This window comes from Esox lucius, chromosome 21 (assembly GCF_011004845.1).
Source record: "Esox lucius isolate fEsoLuc1 chromosome 21, fEsoLuc1.pri, whole genome shotgun sequence".
Classification (NCBI taxonomy): Eukaryota; Metazoa; Chordata; class Actinopteri; order Esociformes; family Esocidae; genus Esox; species Esox lucius.
This window is the reverse complement of record NC_047589.1, coordinates 28,714,125-28,736,318: the sequence shown is the minus strand read 5'-3', so window position 1 is coordinate 28,736,318 and position 22,194 is coordinate 28,714,125. Positions and strand designations below refer to the sequence as shown.

At 45.3% G+C, this 22,194-nt stretch overlaps 1 protein-coding gene across 2 annotated transcripts; it reads left to right on the top strand.

Moving 5' to 3' along the window:
* The first annotated feature begins 29 nt into the window (after positions 1–29).
* Positions 30–20,867, top strand: avl9 (AVL9 homolog (S. cerevisiase)). 2 transcript variants are annotated; one of them, XM_010903701.4, is made up of 15 exons: positions 30–130; positions 5,714–5,834; positions 8,143–8,231; positions 8,311–8,382; positions 9,250–9,339; positions 9,533–9,599; positions 9,780–9,859; positions 10,466–10,535; positions 10,627–11,135; positions 12,884–13,018; positions 13,735–13,954; positions 14,301–14,418; positions 14,554–14,607; positions 18,794–18,882; positions 19,150–20,867. In XM_010903701.4, exons 1-15 carry the CDS (start codon positions 47–49, stop codon positions 19,278–19,280), a joined length of 1,929 nt encoding a protein of 642 aa, XP_010902003.1. In that variant the 5' UTR covers positions 30–46; the 3' UTR covers positions 19,281–20,867. The 2 variants fall into 2 exon arrangements, with proteins under 2 accessions (XP_010902003.1, XP_034145242.1); XM_034289351.1 differs by lacking the exons at positions 14,554–14,607; positions 18,794–18,882; positions 19,150–20,867 and adding an exon at positions 14,495–14,552 and having other exon boundaries at positions 14,301–14,441.
* Positions 20,868–22,194: the final 1,327 nt, after the last annotated feature.

Genomic DNA, 22,194 nt, shown 5'->3' with positions numbered 1-22,194 from the left:
ACTCTCAATTTAAAAACAACGCATAAGTGACCTAATACAGACGGCCATGGAGCTGCATGGCAAAGAGGAACTCAGGGGACCTGTTTTGCATATCGTGGTAGTCGGGTTTCACCACAAGAAAGGCTGCCAGGTACGTCAAGCTCGTGCGGCATGCTAAGTTTCTTGTGCCAGTTTTCAGGGAGGGTAATGCCCTGGACAGCTGCTCCCCGGGCAAAATGTCGATCATTGGGTAATGGTTAGGCTTCCGAGTGAATTGTGCGTTTGACTGAACGGCAACAACGTTCTGGATTGGAACCTTTACAGTGGTTGACACACCCGGATGGCTGGGGTTGATCCCATGTTTATGAAAGAGCAGAGAAGCTGGATCACAGGGCAGCAGTGTTTTCTTGACTCAGCATCTTTGGTGCAGCACATTTGTAAACAACCTGGCGTCAATTCGTTTGTCTACCTTAAATAGATGGTAGTGCGTGGAAATCATGCTCACTTGGTCATGAAGGGTTGATTTGCCGTTGGAGAATATGGTACGAATATGATTTTGCCTACAGGCATCGAATGACGTGTGTTACGTGTTGCCTGCAACCTTCAGTTGTCTACAGTCAGTCGATATCACTGTAAAGTACGGAGATACCATAATGGTTGATTGCATGCATAAATCTTATTTAAGCAGAAATCTTGTTAGTTTCCCGTATCATTACCTCTTAGATTCTAGAGACCTATAGTGTGTTTTTATTCATTTAACATTTTCTTTTTACAACTGGCAATTTTGCACAGGTTACCTGCAATTAACAAAGAAGGTATTATTACATTCATTGCCTGAGTGGTTTTGGTTTTAGGGATGCAGCTAAAGTTTAACTCCCGCAATGAGTCATTGACAGACTAGAAAGTCCACATGAAGACCTAAGGGCAGTGTTTACAGCTGAAATTACGCTTGTGAAAGGTTGTGTGTGTGTGTGTGTGTGTGTGTGTGTGTGTGTGTGTGTGTGTGTGTGTGTGTGTGTGTGTGTGTGTGTGTGTGTGTGTGTGTGTGTGTGTGTGTGCATATCTTTGTGTGTCTGCGTGGGAAGGGATGGCTCATTCAATTGGGAAATTAACAGGATCTAGGAGATTTATTGCAGTAAACATTGTGTCCACAGGGCGTCTGCGAAGGAGGCGGCACCCCTCCAGGGGTGAACGGGAGGATATCATTCCCCCATAAATAATGGATTGGGAGATTCTGCTCACAGTCCAACTGTATATGTTGATGTATACATCAGCTCCTGTATCACTGGACAGGGCTGTCCAGCCTTGTTTCCCGAGTGCTGTCGTCCTGACGATTCTCTCTTTAACCCAGGTTGGGACAAACCTGATTGGGCTTTTCATCCTGCTAATTATAAGAGTCAGATGAGCTACATTTTTCTTGGACAGACTGCATGAACATTAACGTCATGAAACAACAGCGGCTCTGCAGCTGTTGCTCTGCTCATTTGTCTAGAAGTGGTTGGCCTGTTTCAGAGCGGCACACCAGTTTCAGGGCACCAAACCTGTTCACGACAAGATAAACCAGTGGTTTTGCCCCAGGTATTAAATTCTCAACAGAGAAAAGTGTAACCCACTAATACTTTTTATAGTGCACTCATGACCAAAACCCTGTAGGCCCAGCATAGGATAAAAAGTTGCCATTTGGGAAGCATACAGACATACAGGTAGCTGTTATCTGATAGGAGCCATTGACCTGCTGGGTTGTACTGGGAGTCAATAGATTTGGTTATGTCTTCCTGGCAGGAGGGCCTCTATCTCTTGCTTTATTGCTTCCTATTTTTTATCTTTCTCTTTTTCACACCCCTGATCTCCATGTCCTACCCCTCTTCTGTCCTTTATCTCTTTCCTGCCTTTAACTCTTGCCTCGCTCCTTCCTTTCCCTTTCCTCTCCCTGTCTTGGCCCTCCTGTCTCTTTACCCTGCCTCTTTCCATGTTGTTTTGTTCTCAGACATGAATTGTAGAAACTTCCTCAGAGGTGGTTTCTTTTGTTTATTTTTCTCCTGTGCTTTTATGGCTCAGGAGACTGTATGACTCTGGTCAGTCCTTCCATCTGTCTGTTACCTGAGTACCTCGGTCAAAAGAGAGTTCAGCCATTGGCTGTACTGTGCGCTGGGAGGGGACTGTGACATAAGGAGAGTGAGAATTAGCCAATCCTCTGCTCTTGCTGCATGTGAAACTGAGTTAGGACATGAAAGGTGGTAGGCTCCCTTCACATTTGTAATTTAAACAACCAAGAAGGAAGGGAGGGGAAGAAGTGAAACCATTAGCAGCAGAGAAATGTTGATTTCATTGCAAGTTGCAGCAGAAAGACACATTTTTTCTTTATTTGTGGTTTGGCCTTTTAATAAGGCCCTTTGGCTGTACCTTAATTACACTGGCTGTATCATCATTTCACTGGCTGTATCTTCATTACACTGGCTAAGCAAATTACACTGGCTGTATCTTAATGACACTGTCCATGTCTTAATTACAAGTTAATTATATTTGCTGTATGTTAATTGAGCTGGCCGTATGTTAAATATACTGGCTTTAGGATAATTACACTTACTTTATGGTAATTCACTGGCTGTTTGTTAATTACACTGGCTGTATGTTGATTTCACTGGCTTTACAATAAGTACACTGGCCTTCAGATAATTACAGTGGCTGTATTTTAATTACACTGCAGCAAATGTTCTGTAAACTCCATCCTGAGGGAAAGCCTTATTGGAAGTCAATCATCAGCTGCTACAGAATCACACAGCTTTGCACAGAAAACATGAGATGGCTGATCATTCCTTAATGAATTGCTGGTGTGCCTTTAATCTCAACAGATCTATAACATGAAACAAATATGTTGGGGTGGGGGATTCTTCTGTTAGGGTTTTCTAGGTTATCTTTTTTCAGACGTTGTGTACAGTGGATATACAAAGTCTACACACCCCTGTTAAAATACCAGGTTCTTTTGATGTAAAAGAATGAGACAGATAAATAATGTCAGAACCTTTTCCACTTTTAATGTGACCTATTATTTCAACAATTCATTTGAAAATAAATGAAAAATAAAAACCTTACAATAACCTGGTTGCATAAGTGTGCACACCCTCTTATAACTGGGGATGTGGCTGTGTTCAGAATTAACCAATCACATTCAAACTCAAGTTAAATAGAAGTCATTACACACCTGCCATCAAAGTGACTCTGATTAATCACAAATAAAGTTCAGCAGAGAGCTTCCAAAGCATCAGAGGGATCTCATTGTTGAAAGATATCAGTCAGGAGAAGGGTACAAAATCATTTCCAAAGCATTAGAAATACCATGGAACACATTGAAAACAGTCATCATCAAGTGAGGCACAACAGAGACATTACCAGGAACTGGACATCCCTCCAATATTTATGAAAAGACGAGGAGAAAACTGGTCCTGGAGGCTTCCAAAAGGCCTACAGCAACATTAAAGGAACTGCAGGAATATCTGGCAAGTACCGGCTGTGTGGTACATGTGACAACAATCGTATTCTTCATATGAATGGGCTATGGGGTAGGGTGGCAAGACGGAAGCCTTTTCTTACAAAGAAAAACATCCAAGCCCGGCTGAAGTTTGCAAAAACAGACATCAAGTCCCCCAAAAACACATGGGAAAATGTGGTATGGTTTGATGAAACCAAGGTTGAACCTTTTGGCCATAATTCCAAAAGGTATGTTTGGCGCAACAACAACACTGCACATCACCCAAAGAACACCATACCCACAGTAAAGCATGGTGGTGGCAGCATCATGCTTTGGGGCTGTTTTTCTTCAGCTAGAACCATGGCCTTAGTCAGGATGGAGGGAATTATGAACATTTCCAATTACCAGGCAATTTTGGCACAAAACCTTCAGGCGTCCATTAGAAAGCTTAAGATGAAGAGGAAGTTCACCTTTCAGCACAACAACGACCAAAAGCACACATCCAAATCCACAAAAGCATGGCTTCACCAGAAGCAGATTAACGTTTTGGAATGGCCCAGCCAGAGCCCCGACATGAATCCAAATGAACATCTGTGGGGTGATCTGAAGAGGGCTGTGCACAGGAGATGTCCTTGCAATCTGACAGATTTGGAGCGCTTTTGCAAAGAAGAGTGGGCAAATATTGTCTGTCAAGATGTGCCGTGCTAATAGACTCCTCCCAAAAAGACTGAGTGCTGTAATAAAATCAAAAGGTGCTTCAACAAAGTATTTGTTTAAGGGTGTGCACACTTAGGCAACCAGGTTATTATTTGTTATTAATCCCCCTCAAAGATTTCAGTTTGTTTTTCAGTTGAATTGTTCACGTTATAGATCCCATTAAAGGTGGAAAAAGTTCTGACATGATTTATCTTTGTCTCCTTCATTTACATCACAAGAACCTGGCATTTTAACCGGGGTGTGTAGACATTTTATATCCACTGTACGTTTGAGGAAAGGCTGAGTGGATCGTTTCTGCTGTCAGTGGGTCAGATTCCGACCCAAGCCGCAGCAGTGCTTGTGCACCGGAAACATTTCAATAGAACCATGAGCCAAATGGGAGCCCATGCTTCAGTGCACCACCGCAAGCCAAAACGCATGAGTGCATAACATGCAGAACCGAGTAAACTGACCGTCTGACCACACCCTCGCATAACAGTAACCCCAGAAACGTGGGTCATGGGACAGGGTGTATCCAATCCACAGGTGCAACGTTTAGCCGACTTTCGGTTATTTGCCAAAGTTCTATCAAAGTTGGTTTCTTCTTTCTCTGGAGGCCCGGCCTATTGAATAACTACTTTGTGAACAACTGACAACAAAAAGAGACCTTGAACATGTTCAGTACAGGATCCACAAGCTTTGGTGACTCATGATCACATGATGAGGATGGTGAATAGTCCTGTTCATCTGGCCTGCTGTTTATAGGTCTCCATGACATGTTTAAATTTTATCCAAGAATTTGCCCCAATAGGCTCATCAGACAACAGAAGAAACACATTTAGTTTGTGTGTGACTAATTCATTTCAGTTGAACTGGCGCTCAAGCCCCGGGCCGGGCATTGTAGGGTTTTGAACGCCGGATCTGTTTGGCGAGACAAGTCGTACACCAGAGTTTGGCCCAATAAGGTGTTTTTTTTGGTTGCCGGAATTGTTATATCACAACCATAACATTTCTACGTTTAGATTTTTTCATTAAATAATACACCCCCCTCAAAAACCTTTTGAGTATCATCCCATATAATAATTGTATTTCTGTTATTTAGTTGGAACACATTGCTCCAATTCCCCTGGTCACGGCCCAGTCTATGAATACCACTGGGTTGAAGGTTAGGGTAGAGACTAAGTGTGAGAGTTGATTTCTTGTGTCACATCTTCATGCAGCTGACATGCATAAAATGTTACATAATCACATGATTTCCAATAATTTTTATGCCGTTTTGTTGTAATTAAAATGACAGGTTCAGATTTTACAGCATCCTGTCATCATTTATTTTATCGTTACAGTACTGGATTACCTTCCACCTCTGGTAGGGACAGGCACTAGCCCTGATGTCCTCCTGAAATTCAAGCTGTACCCTTGACATTGAGACAATCATTTAAATCATTTCTTCAAAACAGGGAGCACTGGTTGGTCAGGTAATAGGATGGCCCTCCAGACCATTATGCTGTTGTCTGTCCTGCCCCTCCTTCACCTCAGGTGGAATTAAAATCCCTGTTTTGTCCTCCCCAGGTGGAATACTCCTACCCTCCGCTCCTTCCACAGGAGGGCCATGACAGCAATAACCTACCTGAGGAGTGGAAGTACCTGCCCTTCCTTGCTCTGCCTGACGGAGCACATAACTACCTAGAAGGTGGACAACTCTTCCCTTTATCTCTCAGCTTGAACATTACAAAGGTTGAGACAAAAGGATTCATATCCCATAACTATATACCGAAATAAGAAATCATTCTAAACAATAGTGCCAGCAATTCTGGTTAGCACTGGCCCTACTGGTTAGCACTGGCCCTACTGGTTAGCACTGGCCCTACTGGTTAGCACTGGTCCCACTGAACTGTTGACCTGTTGACCTGTTGATGTAGCCTTGTGATAGAGCAGCCTGTCACTGTGGAAGACCATGTTGACCTGTTGATGTAGCCTTGTGATAGAGCAGCCTGTCACTGTGGAAGACCATGTTGACCTGTTGATGTAGCCTTGTGATAGAGCAGCCTGTCACTGTGGAAGACCATGTTGACCTGTTGATGTAGCCTTGTTATAGAGCAGCCTGTCACTGTGGAAGACCATGTTGACCTGTTGATGTAGCCTTGTGATAGAGCAGCCTGTCACTGTGGAAGACCATGTTGACCTGTTGATGTAGCCTTGTGATAGAGCAGCCTGTCACTGTGGAAGACCATGTTGACCTGTTGATGTAGCCTTGTGATAGAGCAGCCTGTCACTGTGGAAGACCATGTTGACACCATGTTGCTTTGCTGACCAGAACTCTGTTTTGGCAGCTAGCCTCCCTCTGTTGTTCATGATGTCACTGTAGCCAACAGGCATGTGACTATGGTCTGTGTGCTACTGGTCTGCATGAACCTGGAGAGAGGGAGAGAGAGCTAGAGGGAGAGAGAGCTAGAGAGATAGGGTGAGAGCTAGAGAGAGAGAGCTAGAGAGTGTGTTTGTCTTTGAACACACCCAGTTCCTTCTAGTGTGTTCAGTCCTGCCTTATTATATGAGAGGACTGAGCTGTAATATTATAGATTGACAGGTTGTTAGGGTACATCTGTATTCATAAAACGACTTAACAACACACTGGCATCATTTAATCTGTAATCACCTCAGCTACTCCATGTTGTGTGTGTGTGTGTGTGTGTGGGGTGGGGGGGGGCTGCCAGCTTGCCGGATGCAAACGAACATTTACGACTCAGTAGACTGTTCTGAGTGGTTCCTCTGCAGGTTAGTCAGGTTCTGGGTGTGCCAACAGAAGCAATGAGAATGGCCCATGCATGGGATGGGACGGTACTGTTCTGGGGACTGTTCAGGTCAGAGCATCGTTCTTTATGGACTCGACACAGGCTACAGGCGACTGCTGATTTTATAAGTCACACCTCCGACCGAGGTCTCTTACAGACCAACCCTGTATCTCTCCCAGGCTGCTGAATTGCCTCAGAGGCACTAATGTATCACACTCTCCATTCTGTGCTTCCATGACACGAAGAGTGCGATTGCTCTTTGGTAGAAGGGTTATATGTAGAATTGGGACTCAGCCACGTTGGCCTTGTGGTGGAGATCAGGTGTCCTTGGGTGCTGTGGTTTCCCTGAAGCTCGGAGAGGGAAGTGGATGCCTTAACAACATTAGAAAACTGCTCTTATCTCTTATCTTCTGACCCAACTTGACCCCTGTGTTTGATATTAATGTTTTAATGCTTAATGAAATTTCTGACAGCCTTTATTCACGGCTTTCATTTCACATATTTAGGATACCCTGGAAGAAATCTTTTTAGGTTCATATTTTATTTATACCTCAGAAGCAATAAGTTATACTTAAAATAAAATGTTTTGTGTACCTCAATGATGCCGATCTCACTGACACTATGATGAAACACATCCAGAGATTATGTCCAGGTTGATGTTCCCACTATCCCATGACTTGAATACATTTTCCACATGATACAAACAACCCCAGTAAATTGGAATGCTACTGAAAACCAGGGATCTGGTCCTCTGTGATGCTGCTTCCTGTTTCCTGTGGACTTACCAATGAGCGACATAACATCGTTAAATGTTATCCGACTGTGTGATAACTGTCACATTAAATCATCATTCTGATTAGCCTACCATTTCCATCTCTAATCTGTGTATTGAGGATGTCACAAACATTTTAGTCATTCTTATTAATATTATATAAATACCACTGCGACAGATGTGTAATTTGCCAGTGCAGAATAAGAAGAACGCTACTGTATTCTTCATCAACGTACTTAACAATAATCATCCTAATTATGTAGATAGAAGGGCAAGTTTCATGCAAAGACAAAGATGCTGAATCAATTCTTTGAGCAGATCCACACAGATGAACTCTAGTCAGGGTAGTTAGCGTCAGCTCGGAAAAGAAAAACCACAGCCTTGATGTGTGTTGTGCTCCGGCTATGTGCTTGATGTTGACGCATGTCATTCTGCAGACACCGTGTACTTCCACCTCCCGCCTCTCGGTGGCGCCGACATGAAGTGTGTGTACGGTGTGTCCTGCTACCGACAAATAGAAGCCAAGGTTTGTTCCCCTTTCATGGGCCCTTCATAACACATTTAGTCTCGCAGAACTTCATCTAACGTAATCGCTGTTGTTTCAGTCCCTGAAGGTCCGGCTGGCCGACGTCACCAGGGAGACGGTTCAGAAGAGTGTGTGTGTCCTCAGTCGAGTGGTGAGTTATCTGACTTGGGACAAGGCCGTGGGGGTGGGGGAGAGGGAATATGGGGAAAATGAGGGTGGGATGGGAGGCGTTCCGAAGCAGGGAAAGATGAGGGAGGGATGGGAGGCGCTCCGAAGCAGGGAAAGATGAGGGAGGGATGGGAGGCGTTCCGAAGCAGGGAAAGATGAGGGAGGGATGGGAGGCGTTCCGAAGCAGGGAAAGATGGGGGAAGGAGGGGCGGCGTTCAAAAGCAGGGAAAGATGAGGGAGGGAGGGGCGGTGTCCGAAGCAGGGAAAAATGAGGGTGGGATGGGAGGCGTTCCGAAGCAGGGAAAGATGAGGGAGGGATGGGAGGCGTTCCGAAGTAGGGCAAGATGAGGGAGGGATGGGAGGCGCTCCGAAGCAGGGAAAGATGGGGGAGGGAGGGGCGGCGTTCCGAAGCAGGGAAAGATGAGGGAGGGAGGGAGGGGCGGCGTTCTGAAGCAGGGAAAGATGTGTGTGCTTGCGCCTGTTGTTGACATCCTCACAATAGACACCGACTGGACAGCCCGAGGACGGTGTGTCGGGGTGGGGCGAGGGGGGGCTCTTTCTCCGGGAGAGATCTCCTAGACACGAGGGGCCAAGGCCTGGGGCGATGGTGGGCACCAGAATAGCACACAGCGTCTCTGACTGTTCTTAAGTCAAACATGCAATGTGTTCATTTGTAGTCCAAAGAGCGTCTGACAGAGCCCCAGGCTGCGGCCTTCACTTTCTATGGAGCCAGTGAGTTTGAACAATGGTGAAGTCGTGTGGAATTCTGTTTGGATTCCGGGCCACTGTAGTCTGTCCAGCATCTTAACCCAGCTGGTTGGTCACCCTCCTCTTCCTCTCCCCCCCCCAGCCTCTTTATGGCCTGCTCCAAGCTAAACTACAGCTCATCACACATGCCTACTTTGATGAGAAAGACTTCTCACAGATATCTATATTGAAGGTGAGTAATGTAACTATTTAGTAGTCAAATGTTAAACAGTAAAAAAGGCTTCAAGCTTATCTACAAGGCATATCTATGTTTGTGGAACAGTTAACTCAGAATCTTGTCTTCGCAGTTTTTTTTTCCCCCTCTCTTTCACTTTTGTTCTCTTTCTCCTTCCCTCTTGCTCACTGTTTTGCTTTTCTGTCTGTAGGAGCTGTATGAACATATGAACGGGTCTCTGAGGGGAACAACTCTGGAGGGATCCCAAGTGTTCTTGGGTAAAACCTAGCTGCTGTTCTACAAGATTTTAACTCAAGGATTCCCTACTGGCCTGAATCTGTTTTTCCTGTTTCTTCTCTCCCATTATTGTGGGACTGATGCTGCCATAAATTATTATATTGTCTTCTTTAATGCACATTTCACATTCTTGATATGTTCTCTCAATACTCACCCAACAGGTTTGTCACCAAGGGATTTAATATTGCACTTCAGACACAAGGTTCTTATTCTCTTCAAACTCATTCTGCTGGAAAAAAAGGTGAGGTCTTGCCTGAAATACTGTTTGATGAGGGACTCTTAGTTGTATGTCATTGATTCCTTGCCTCCTCTCTCCTTGAACCTTCGAAACAAGGGGACAATCTCTGGGGAGGTTCCTAACATCCTAAGCACTTTATGATGGAAATGAGGACATGAAATTTAACGGAAATACAATGGAGATTTAATCAAATGAACAGCATCAATAATTCACCCGTGCTAGTGTGCGTGTGTCAGCGTGTCTGCGCATTAGCGTGTTTTGCACCACTGTGTTTGTGTGTTTTGCACCACTGTGTTAGCGTGTTTTGCACCACGGTGTTAGCGTGTGTTGCACCACGGTGTTAGCGTGTGTTGCACCACTGTGTTAGCGTGTTTTGCACCACTGTGTTAGCGTGTGTTGCACCACTGTGTTAGCGTGTGTTGCACCACTGTGTTAGCGTGTGTTGCACCACTGTGTTAGCGTGTGTTGCACCACTGTGTTAGCGTGTGTTGCACCACTGTGTTAGCGTGTGTTGCACCACTGTGTTAGCGTGTGTTGCACCACTGTGTTAGCGTGTGTTGCACCACTGTGTTAGCGTGTGTTCACAGCCCCTGTGTGTGTTCTCTCCAGGTGTTATTCTATGTGTCTCCAGTCAACAGGCTGGTTGGAGTTCTGATGACCGTCCTGTCTCTGTTCCCAGGTCAGATTCTCCTTCCCCTCATGCTAAAGGCCAGTGGTCATGCTGTGTGTTTTCACTGGTTGAAGGTATTTTTGTGCTTTTCTTACCTCAGGGATGATTGAGCACGGCCTGGCCGACTCGTCCCACTACCGGACGAAGAGCAGCGTGTCAGAGGATGTCAGCCTGGCGGAGGTGGAGGAGTTCGTCTCTGTCTCCGTCACGGACATCACCAACGCCTCCATGGAGCTCCTAGCGGAGGAGGACCAGACCCCATCACAGAGAACCACATCACTCCCAGAGACCTCCACCCCAGCTGGAGAGAACCACCACCTCAAGCCACCCTCCCGGACCTCCCCGGACTCCTCAGAGAGCGACTGGGAGACCCTCGACCCCAGCGTGCTGGAGGAGATTCCTAAAGACTCTGAGACGGGGGGTTCAGGCTCGGGAAGTTGCGGGGTGGAGACGCCGGAGACATTCGAACCAGCCCCAGGCATCCCCATTACAGTGCAACCTCAGGGCCTGTCATCAGCTGGGTCTGGAGGTCAGGGGGTCATCAGCCAGGGCCTGGTGTCTGGGCTGGAGGAGGACCTGTATGGCCTTCCACTGGCCATTTTCACCAAGGTACCTCACACCACCACTGACCTCTCACACAGCACTCTAGATGTTTCTATACTGGCCTCTAGATCAGTGTTTCCCAATCCTGGTCCTCGGGACCCAAATGGTTGCATGTTTTAGTTTTTGCCCTAGCATTCACACACCTGATTCAAATCTTACCCTACCACTCACACACCTGATTCAAATCTTACCCTACCACTCACACACCTGATTCAAATGTTACCTTACCACTCACACACCTGATTCAAATGTTGCCCTACCACTCACACACCTGATTCACATGTTGCTCTACCACTCACACACCTGATTCAAATGTTACCCTACCACTCACACACCTGATTCAAATGTTACCCTACCACTCACACACCTGATTCAAATGTTACCCTACCACTCACACACCTGATTCAAATGTTGCCCTACCACTCACACACCTGATTCAAATGTTACCCTACCACTCACACACCTGATTCAAATGTTACCCTACCACTCACACACCTGATTCAAATGTTACCCTACCACTCACACACCTGATTCAAATGTTACCCTACCACTCACACACCTGATTCAAATGTTACCCTACCACTCACACACCTGATTCAAATGTTACCCTACCACTCACACAGTTGATTGACGTAATCAACCTATCATCAAGTCTTTCATTTGGATCAGGTGTGTGAGTGCTTGGGAAAAAAAAAAAACGTGGGTCCCGAGGACCAGGACTGGGAAACACTGCTTTAGGTAGACCCACTCTCCCTGCTCTTTCTACACACATTACGTGGTCCCTCCATTTTAGGGGACCGAAAGTACAGTAATTACTAGTACAAATGCTCATGGACTGCATTGTGCTTGGTGTATATCTATGTGTTGCTGTCTCACCCAGTCAACCATAAAGTTTAAAAGTATAGTTCTGCCCCTGAGCAAGGCAACTGACAATGGTTGCTTCCCGGGCGCTCACCTGTATCTCTCCGGTTTGGAGGGGTTAGATTAAATGCAAATCTTTTGTGACAACTGAAAAACATTCCCTTTTTGTTGCCACAGAGACCTCAACCTACATGTTACAAAGCTGAAGTCCAACTGACTAATGCAGCTTTACATGTTCATAAAAAGGCGCCAGGGTATCTCCTGAGATCTACGCTAAACCCTTTCCTAAACCCTGTCCTAAAACCTGTCTTAAACCAGGTAGTTGCATTTCTAACTGCCAGGTGCTTACAAAACACAAACACACACCCACACACACGCAAACTCTGCCTTTCCAGTTATGCCAGGAAATGAATGTCAGTTACCCATGAGGCGTAACGTCTTCACTGACAACAATTGGTTCAATTCAAACAACATGATCGGCAGCCTCTGCAACATCCCCCACAAGCAGAACATCCGGTTTTAGGAGAAGTAAAAATACAGAGCCTGTGACCATCTTCTGTCTTAATCATTTACAAGACCTCAGTCCTCTTTGACTAACTCCACTTTCGATGGATTGGTTGAACAGTAGAGCACCCCCAGTACGGTGTTGGTTGGGCATCTACCCACCTAAGGCATTGAAACCGCCCTCTACATGTCTGCTGTAACGGGGACATACACATGGAACGGACATAGAGGGTGTGGCCAGGGCCCTGGGGTGCGTTTTATTAGCTGCAGCACGGGTAGGGAAGGAGGTGAGGGAGAACGGAAAACCGGGGGGGGGGGACTCCGCTTCTGGGGAGGTAGCTTCAACCCCGGCACAAGTGACCTTTAATCTCCATGCCTGCTGTTTCCAGGGTTACCTGTGCCTGCCCTACATGGCCCTACAGCAGCACCACCTGCTGTCCGACGTGACAGTGCGCGGCTTTGTCGCCGGGGCAACCAACATCCTCTTCCGTCAGCAGAGACATCTAAGTGATGCCATCGTGGAAGTGAGTCCTGCCGCCTGTCTGTGTCTGCTGTCTGTGTCTGCTGTCTGCGTCTGCTGTCTGCGTCTGCTGTCTGCGTCTGCTGTCTGCGTCTGCTGTCTGCGTCTGCTGTCTGCGTCTGCTGTCTGCGTCTGCTGTCTGTGTCTGCTGTCTGCGTCTGCTGTCTGCGTCTGCTGTCTGCGTCTGCTGTCTGCGTCTCCCTCTTCCTGTCTCTCTCTCCCAGCCCTCCATGTGTACACACCCATCTCTGTTCTTTTTTCTGTTCTCTCTTTTTCTAGTTTACAGAGATTTATCTTGTCTTTATTTGTATTCTGTGGTTCTGTGTTCTGCCTGCATTACCACAGTTTATCCCAGGTGTTTATCCCAGGTATCAGATTTGACCTGTTTTTATTTATGCAGCTTCCGGAAAAGAAAGTTAGAGACCGCTGCACCTTTTTCTTTTCTTTCCAGAAAAGTTGAAAATGAAAGTTTTGAGCGAGGAACAGAAGCGTTCAATTTGCAGTGGTCTCTTAATTTTAACCCTTCTGTTCCTCACTCAAAACCTTCTTTTCAACTTTTTTGGAAAGGAAAGAAAAAGGTGCAGTGGTCTCATAATTTTTTCTGGAGCAGTGTGTTTTTGTGTGTGTTATATGTATATATATAATTTGAAAAATGTTTCATTTCTGAGTGGTGTGTGTGTTAGATTGTTTATGTTGATGTTTGTCCGTCTGTCCTACTAGGTGGAGGAGGCCAAGATCCAGATCGGGGACCCAGAGTTGAGGAAGCTGCTGAGCCTGACCACGGCAGACCTGCGTTTTGCTGACTACCTGGTCAAGCACGTCACAGAGAACCGTGAGGATGTTTTCCTGGACGGGACGGGCTGGGAGGGGGGTGATGAATGGATAAGGGCTCAGTTTGGCCTCTACGTTCACTCCCTGCTCTCATCAACACTACAAGAAGGTAGTGTACATGACATAACCTGCTATTGATTATTAGAACGGGATGATAACTCTCTGAGTGTTGCCGGCTCTGCTTGTTTCCGTCTGGGAATCTCAGTTCAGCTCAAAAGGTACTTTAGTGATGGTAGCCACATATTGTCAGCAGCAATAATATTAATACAGTATATATCAACAAAAAAAGATGGAAACGACATAAAAAATGATGCACAACAAAGGATCAACAAATGATACATTAAATGTAAAGGGCTCATATATGTGACATTCCGGGAGATGTTATCTCTCCAATATAGTGACAGGCCAGGACCTAATCTGCAGCAAGGCCTACTATCTATGTGTCCTCCTAACAGACGCTGAGAAACTTCTAGCTGACTGGGGCGCTCCTTTCGTCTCAGCCTGGAGAATCACACACAACTACAGAGTGTGGTTCAGCAACAAACACCCAGCCATGGCGGAGATCACTCCAGGGTAAGAAACACACTTTTTGTTATATAGGACTGAATGTAACCAAGAGATATGTTATCAGTACTGGTTTGAAGTTGACACGTATTCCTTGACTTGTGATGTGAAATAACGGAGGCGTGTTTTGGTTTTCGGTTTCAGACATCCGTTTCAAGGACAGTACAGTGCTGCGGATCTGAAGCTGAGGTTTTCACAGTGAGTCCGTTTTTCATTACAATCCTAACATCCGTAATGGCGCCGTATCATCCCAGGTGTTTCCCAAATGGCTACCAATCCCCTATGAGATGCAGTTCCATTTGCATTAGAGCATGAAGGTTTCTTTGCGTTGAACCATGAAGTGGAAACAGCCAGGGGTCATACAAAGTAATCCCACCTAGCGGCGATGGTTGGACGTGTTTCTGCCAGTAAGACTGTTGCCTCAGTAAGGTCATGTTCCAGAATAAACTGATTCTAGAATACAGTATTAAAAGGGTTGATTCAGATCTGTTATGAAAATACAACATCTGCAGCTCTAATAGAGGCAACACTACGGTAGCAGCATATCAGCCCATCAAGCCTGCGATGGGAGGCGTATGTGTGATGAAGTGAGCAGCAAACAGGAGGGAGATAGCAATCGTTAAAACATCGACCCACGCTGGCTTGGTGAAGTCACTTTCTTAATATGTTTCATCTCTTTTAATTTTATAAAACCCTCTCCTGGGGACCCCCCAGCCATCTCACAGTTTAGTTTTTGCCCTGAAATAACTCACTTGATTCAAAAGGTAAGGGCTTGTCAATTGGTTGGAACGGCTGGGGAGTCCCCAGGAGAGGGTTGAAGACCTATTGTATAAAATGTCTTGAAGCTCCAAAGAAAGACAATTAAACTAACCTACAGTCATGTAAAAAGGTACAACACCTGGACAGTTGTCTTTTTATCTTTACATATTTGTGCACATGGATATTTGAACTAAATTACAACCACGTTCCTTGATAAAGGTATCCCAATTTAACAAATCACACAAGAAAATGTCACTTCGAAACCATTTAAGCAATTACAATAAACACAAATGCATGTTTCCTTAGCACAAATAGTTAGTTCAACCCTACTTTTATCATCACATAAAAGGTTCAAATGATTAGAAAACACACACTTTGGTGTATATTGACACATTATGTCAAGACCTATCCAAGGCCCGCAGTAGAGAGATTATTGATGCCCATGAATCTGTGTGGTGTCAAAAGCCAATGAGTCATCTGTTAGAAAATGACTGCACAAATTTGGCCTACACTAGAAGTCAGGAAGAAAGAAGTAGACATGACTGATATTTCCCAGGCGACACCTGGATGACAACCAAAACTAGCTGGAATAATGTGCTCTGGACAGATGATTCAAAGATTGAGTTGTTTGGTGAAAAGAAAACACTACCTTTGAACAGAAGAACCTCATACCAACCGTAAAGCATGGAGGCGGTGGCATTAGGGTCTGGGGCTGTTTTGCTTCCTTCAGGCCACATTGATACCATTATCATTGATACTAGATTGAGTCCACCATGAATTCCATGTTGTACTGGCATATTCTTGAGTTGAATGTGAGGCCTTCTGTTCAAAAGCTGAAGCTGAATAAAACGTATCTTATACAGGACAGTGACCCAAAACAAAAGAATGGATCACAACAAACAAATGGAGGGTTATGGAATGGCAGATTCAAAGCTCAGATCTCTATCCTGTCAAAATGTCTGGGGGACTTGAAGGCCTTGAACATCACACAGTTGTAGGAGCACTGTAAAGAAGAATTTCTCCTAGTCAATGCAAGAGACTGATAGAGAGAAGAAACTGGCCACATGAAGTTATTTCAACAGAAGGGGGCATCACCAGCTTTTGAAGCCAGGGGTGTATTTATTTTTCCCGCACCATTTCTGTATATTATTTTTTTAATGAAAAACTGATTCCAAATTATAACATGTCCGTGTATTTTTTTTAATATAATTGTGGGTTTTCGAGTCCACTCGAAAATGATCCCCAAACTCAGTTTACCGTTCAGAGACTTGCTGGGACCACCTATCCCAGTCGCCCCAAGTCCACACTGTAATGTCCCTGTTCGGATTGCCTTATTCCTTAGTCCATATGCTAAAGTCTCATGTCTGGGCCATGTAACCTTCAGCTTTGGTGCTGTGTTTCACTGCTGTCATGCGCTGCCTACCGGCAGCACTTGTCTGCTAATAACTGGTCCTGCTTGAGATGGTGATGAGAAGGCACACCAGTTGTCATATTTAGCTCTGTCCATTAAGTGTGAGAGAGGTTCATTCTGAAAAACAAAACGAGCATCGCTGGCTGCCGTCTTCAGGGTGCCGGTGGGGGCGCTTGAGTTACATTCCAGGAAGTGCACAGGAAATGTGATCCGTCATGTGTATATGCACCCTATTCTCTCCATGGCACACTGCTTTTGACTAGGAGGCCATGCAGGATGGAGAGGACAGCGAAGTGGGTAGGGTGCCATTTGGGTCTCGGGGTGCGCGTCCTATTCACTCGCAGCTTCTCTATTGATAGCTTAATGGTGAGAACATAGGGAGATCTGCTCTGATGGTGATGTATGGGGGTTCTCCCTCCCCTCAGTTATCAGGGACACACACATGGCCTCTGGTAAACAAAACAAAAAATCTCACTAGTTCCTGTTGAAACTGCCTCCCAGTGGAGGGAAAGTAGGGAACTCTTAAAGCAGAAAACCACCTAGATCTGCTTCAGAACACAGTGAGCTACATAGATGAAAAACATTTACTAGCACCATGGAAAAGTATTTACCTACATTCTCATCTCACACCATGAACTGCCTTTGTTTAACCTACCAACTGGCTCATAGCTGGCTCCACTCCTCTCATCAACCCCCTCTCCATTTCACCCTCTTTCTGAAAAACAAAAATGTGCTTGACCTTCTGGTGTGTGTGTGTGTTTATGTCTGTGTGTGTCCAACATAGCTCTCATATTTATCTTCATTATCTCTAATTATCTCTAACAACAACAGGTGCTCCACTGATCGAGGGAGGGCGTTGCGTGTTTTTGTGTCGGTCCTGCAGCAAGTCCGACTGAGTCCAGGGCTGACTGCTGGCAGTTGCTGTGACAACAGACAGGGGAATCTGTTTTATTGTGAGGCTTGAGCTGGCTGAACTTGATGGGGCTGTTTATTTGGGTCAGCCAGTGAGGGGCGGGCCTGAGTGTGCTGTTGCCGGGCTGGTTTTGGACCTCTGGAGATGGTACCGCTCTGGCATCAAGTAATGCACCGTATAGGGAATAGGCTGCCTTTTGGCACGCAGCCCCAGCGGATGCCAGATTGGTAAGGGGGGTTCAGAGGTCAGCGATGTTGATGCAGGACTGATGACAGCTGAATTCCAAATGAACCCCTAGCGACGGTATGCACCCCCGTAGTTTTGAGTTGACTGGAGAGGCCCAATCAAAGTGGCGACATTTTCAGCCACCCAATCGCAGGGCAAGGCGAATGTATAGCCCCGGCAATGTGGAAATGTGTGTTGACGTCTGGGTGCTTTATAAACAGAACGACCAGGCTGGGTTCACTTGTAATAGGCACCCGACAAAACATCTGCTTTACTGCAGCTCTCAGGTTGGCTGGCTAGCTGGGATTACTAGTTCCTAGTAACTGGGACCATCTTTCAAAATCCCCTTCTTCGGCTGATTATAATCGTATACTTTGGTGCAGACCCTTGAAAATGTCTTCAGGAATAGATGTTTGTTTTTGTGGTGACTTGATGTGCTTCTGGAACCTGTGTGCTGACGTCAATCTGACTGTACGGGCCAACGTTACTCAGATTTATGACACGCAGGTCTGGCCCAAAGCAGACCCGGTAGTTAACTGAACCTATTGATCACTTTTATTGGGTAAGCTAGGGGTGCAGAAATCGCTATATTGCGCTTGATTGTTGCATAGTTTATCACCTTAAGTTCCAAACAAGTTAAGTGTTATAGTTAAACGTACGATAAGCTCATTTCACAGCTAACTTCATTTGTATGTTTTGTTAGTGTGTTGTGAAGGGCAGGATTCTGGGTTCCTGTGGTGCAAAACAGATCATCAGTGGTGGATGCTAAACTGTTAGACACAAAATCCGTTCACGTTGGTTTCAGAAGTAATAAACTTTCATATGTTTTTTTTCTTGAGCTGTTTCTGTCCAGTTCTACAACTGACAGATTCCAAATGAAACCTGACGGTTTCAGATACTTTTGAGGGGGTGTCGGGCCAAACATAGTGAAGGAAACCTGAATTCTGAATTTCTTGACCAGCATGGAGCACAATTCGAATTTCAGTGTAACCCTGCCTCATTGGAGTTTGTTTCTGGTTACACGGTGTGTTGATTGTTTGTGAACGAGCAGTTTTTCTACTCTCTGTGAATTCCAGCTCGGTGCAGAACAGCGAACGAGGGAAGAAGATCGGGGCGGCTGTGATCACAACCAGTCGGAGTGTCGTCCAGACGGGGAAGGCAGTAGGTTAGACACCATTCCAAACGTTTTTTGTAAAATGTTTTTAGTCCAGGACTGGGAGTCGAACAGTCACCACAGAGGACCACTAACTCTCCAGATTTCCGTTTCATTTGTTTGTTTTTATTTATTTATTAACTGGTCAGATTTGCAGTTGAGGGCATGCACAAAATGTTATGTTTCAGTCATGGCGTTTCTTCTTTCAACCCCTTCAACTAACCTTCCCTCCCTGATCACTTTATCTGCAACTGAATTTAATGTTCAATTTGCACCCAGGTCAGTCAGTGGGCGGGGCGTTGACGAGCGCCAAGTCTGCCATGTCGTCCTGGTTCTCCACGTTGGGCCAGCCCGCTATCGTAGCCTCCCCGGCAACCTCTCCGGAAGCTCGGTCACCTTCTGCTACGTAGGCCAAGCGCTGACCCTCCCTCCACGACCGTCTGTCCTCATCACGACCCCAGGCTATAATATGTCCGTCTCATTCAACACTGTAACGCTGTAAAACACGTCTCTTTATATAGTAGCTGAGTGGCCGCGGCCTAGTGGGAGAGGTCGGGGTTAACCTAACCTGGGGAGGGGGTTTTGGACTGTCTTCTCTGAGGACCAGGTGAGCCAGTTAGTTACAGAACATGGAGTGAGAGAAGGATTACAACAAAAAGGGCACCCGCTTGCCAACCCTGTGCCCTGCCTTTGACCCGGGTTATACTGATAACTAGTCCACCACATCCAACCCCAGACTATACAGGGTAAATAGCCACCAAGGTTCCCAACACCCGCCCAAAAATATATACCATTCCCTAGGAGTCAAAAGGAGTGTATCACAGAAGAGGGTTTGTCCTTCCTAAAGGACACCGATGTCAAGCTCGATCCATGGAGGTCCGAACCCACCTTGTACTTGATTGACTCAGTAAGGTTACTTATTAGTTAGGATGTCTCCTCACCTGGTCGTCTAGGATTGGACTTCAGTTGAGGTTGGGGCTTAAAACCAGCAGACTTAGTCCTCTGTGGACTTAACTTGACACCCCTGCCTCAGGAGAAGAACGGATTCCGATTTATCTATTTTCTCATAATGTCCAGGCTGTAATTTGGGAGATGGGGAACCTTTTTAGTGAGATGGAGCTGGCATTATGGGATGTATACCCATTTACTGGCATTAGCTCTATATAGTCTGTCATCATTGTGAGTGATTACCCTCTTCGACGTGACAACACTGGAACCAATCTGCACCCGTTTGTGGAACTGTCCGACTGTAGTGCGCCTGAAATTGGGCCCTCTTCCTTTTATAGTGCATTACATTGGCCCAAGGGTCTCTGGTCACAATGAGTCTACTATTCAGGGAATTGGATGCACCTCTGTCTCTGCTTAGTAAGGATCTATTATATTTATATGTGATGTCTCAGTAGCCTGTAATTGGTACTTTGAGATATGCTTGCTGAACTTTCTCCCTGTTTGTATTTGAGATGTTTTTTACTGTTGGACTACCGTCAGTTTGTTACAACGGTTGAGTAGGCATGCTGTTTGAGACAGAGGCTCTCAAAGATGGCTCCCTGTTCCCTACAGTGAGCTGCTTTTTGATGTCGTACACTGCAGATTAGGGCACCATTTTGGACACAGAACAGGTCCAGTTTTTAAACTGTGATGATATCGTCTTTCAGGTTGGCCGTGTGAGTGGTGGATGTTCAACCTGCCTTTCTTGTCATGACTTTTAAACTGAAATCTTTTGAGCCGTTTGTTTTGCCTGTTTTCACTGTATCTTAATGTATGCTTCTGCCGTTCAAATCTGAAAATGACCTTTGTTTGACTGTTTGGTTTTCAGAGTCATTTCTCTTTTTTATCTGAATATTGTATTTACAATGTGTATTTAAAGTATGAATATATTCTAAAATTGTGAATTGAAGTTCACTAAATATTTTCCCGTAAGATGCTTTTTAAGTATTTTTTGGGGGGGGAAATGTATAATTTATGCAATGCTGAATTAATAATTTAACTAAATAAAGAATCCTCCTTACCTAAAAAAAACCATCCTTTTTTATTTCCAAGCTTCTGTAGTTTTCAGAGCATGATGCTTGCAAATCTAGGGTTGTGGGTTCGACTCCACGTGGGGCCAGCACAAAAATGGTGCTCCTTTAAGTCGGTGAAGAACATCTCCTAAAATTACTTTATTTTTCTAAGGACCAACCAGCTAAATAAGGACAGAAATACAATTTTCCAACCCTTTAAGATTCTGCAAATGTGAGAGAAACAAAAACGACGGTTGAAAGGGTATTTGATCTACTTGTTGGGAAAGGAAAATGGATTGAGTGACAAAAGATTCACGCACTTGGCCTGGGTTTTGTCCACATGTAGGTCAGCCTAACAAAAGACCAGAGGGGTCTGTGGGGCAGGACCCCAGGAAGCTGGCTCCGACAAAAACATCTCTGCAACCACGTGCCAGCTCAAAACCCGTACAGACGACCAGTCACGCAGCCATTTGATGGGGGAGGGGGATTTTTCTGTACAGGATGAATTCTCTCCACATTTGTATCATTGGTTTAAACAGTGGCGTTTTTTTTGTTGTTTTGGGTTGGGTGTTTGGTGTCAGAGGTTGACTCTGAAACGGCACATCATCCATCGCCCACCACACACACACCCACACACAGAGCCCTTGTCTGTAGTGTGACGTTGAGTACAGAACAGGCCCTTTGGGATAAACTCATTCAGAACAGGTAGCCTTATGACTGACAGTCTGGGTTAACTGCTCTGCGTAACATATTTGGCTCTTTCTATAGCTGCGTTGCAGGTTCAACTGGGGATACGTGGTAACTGGAATATAAATGTATGCAGTCGCTACAGTAGGGTGCATGGTTAATGTCTCTGGTGTCAGGCAACACATTCATCCCGGGAGAATATGTACCATGTTCCGACTAAACATCTAGATATGAAGTGTAACATAACATAGGGCCTTGGTAGAGGAACAAAACGGTCAATAACAAGTACTGGTTAGGTCTGTTTTAATGAGCTTAATGGAACGATCAAAATGAACATTTGACAAAAAGATGTGCTCGATAAAAACCTGACAGAAAACGAAACCGTTGTATGAAAGTAACGAGTCATTTTTCAAGAACGGTATGTTTTTTTTAATAAATTAATGTTCATTCAAAATACAGTGCCAATGGAACACGATGCAGCCAAACATGCTAGTAAGGTTTGTCATGAAACACCTGTGCTCATGTTTTTAAGGTAGGAACCAGGAAGCAGCTCCGTACATCCTTCCCATACAACCCCTCGTTAGTTCTCCACTACAGTTAGTGGTTGCCGGGAGAATTCCATAGCAACAGACCTAGG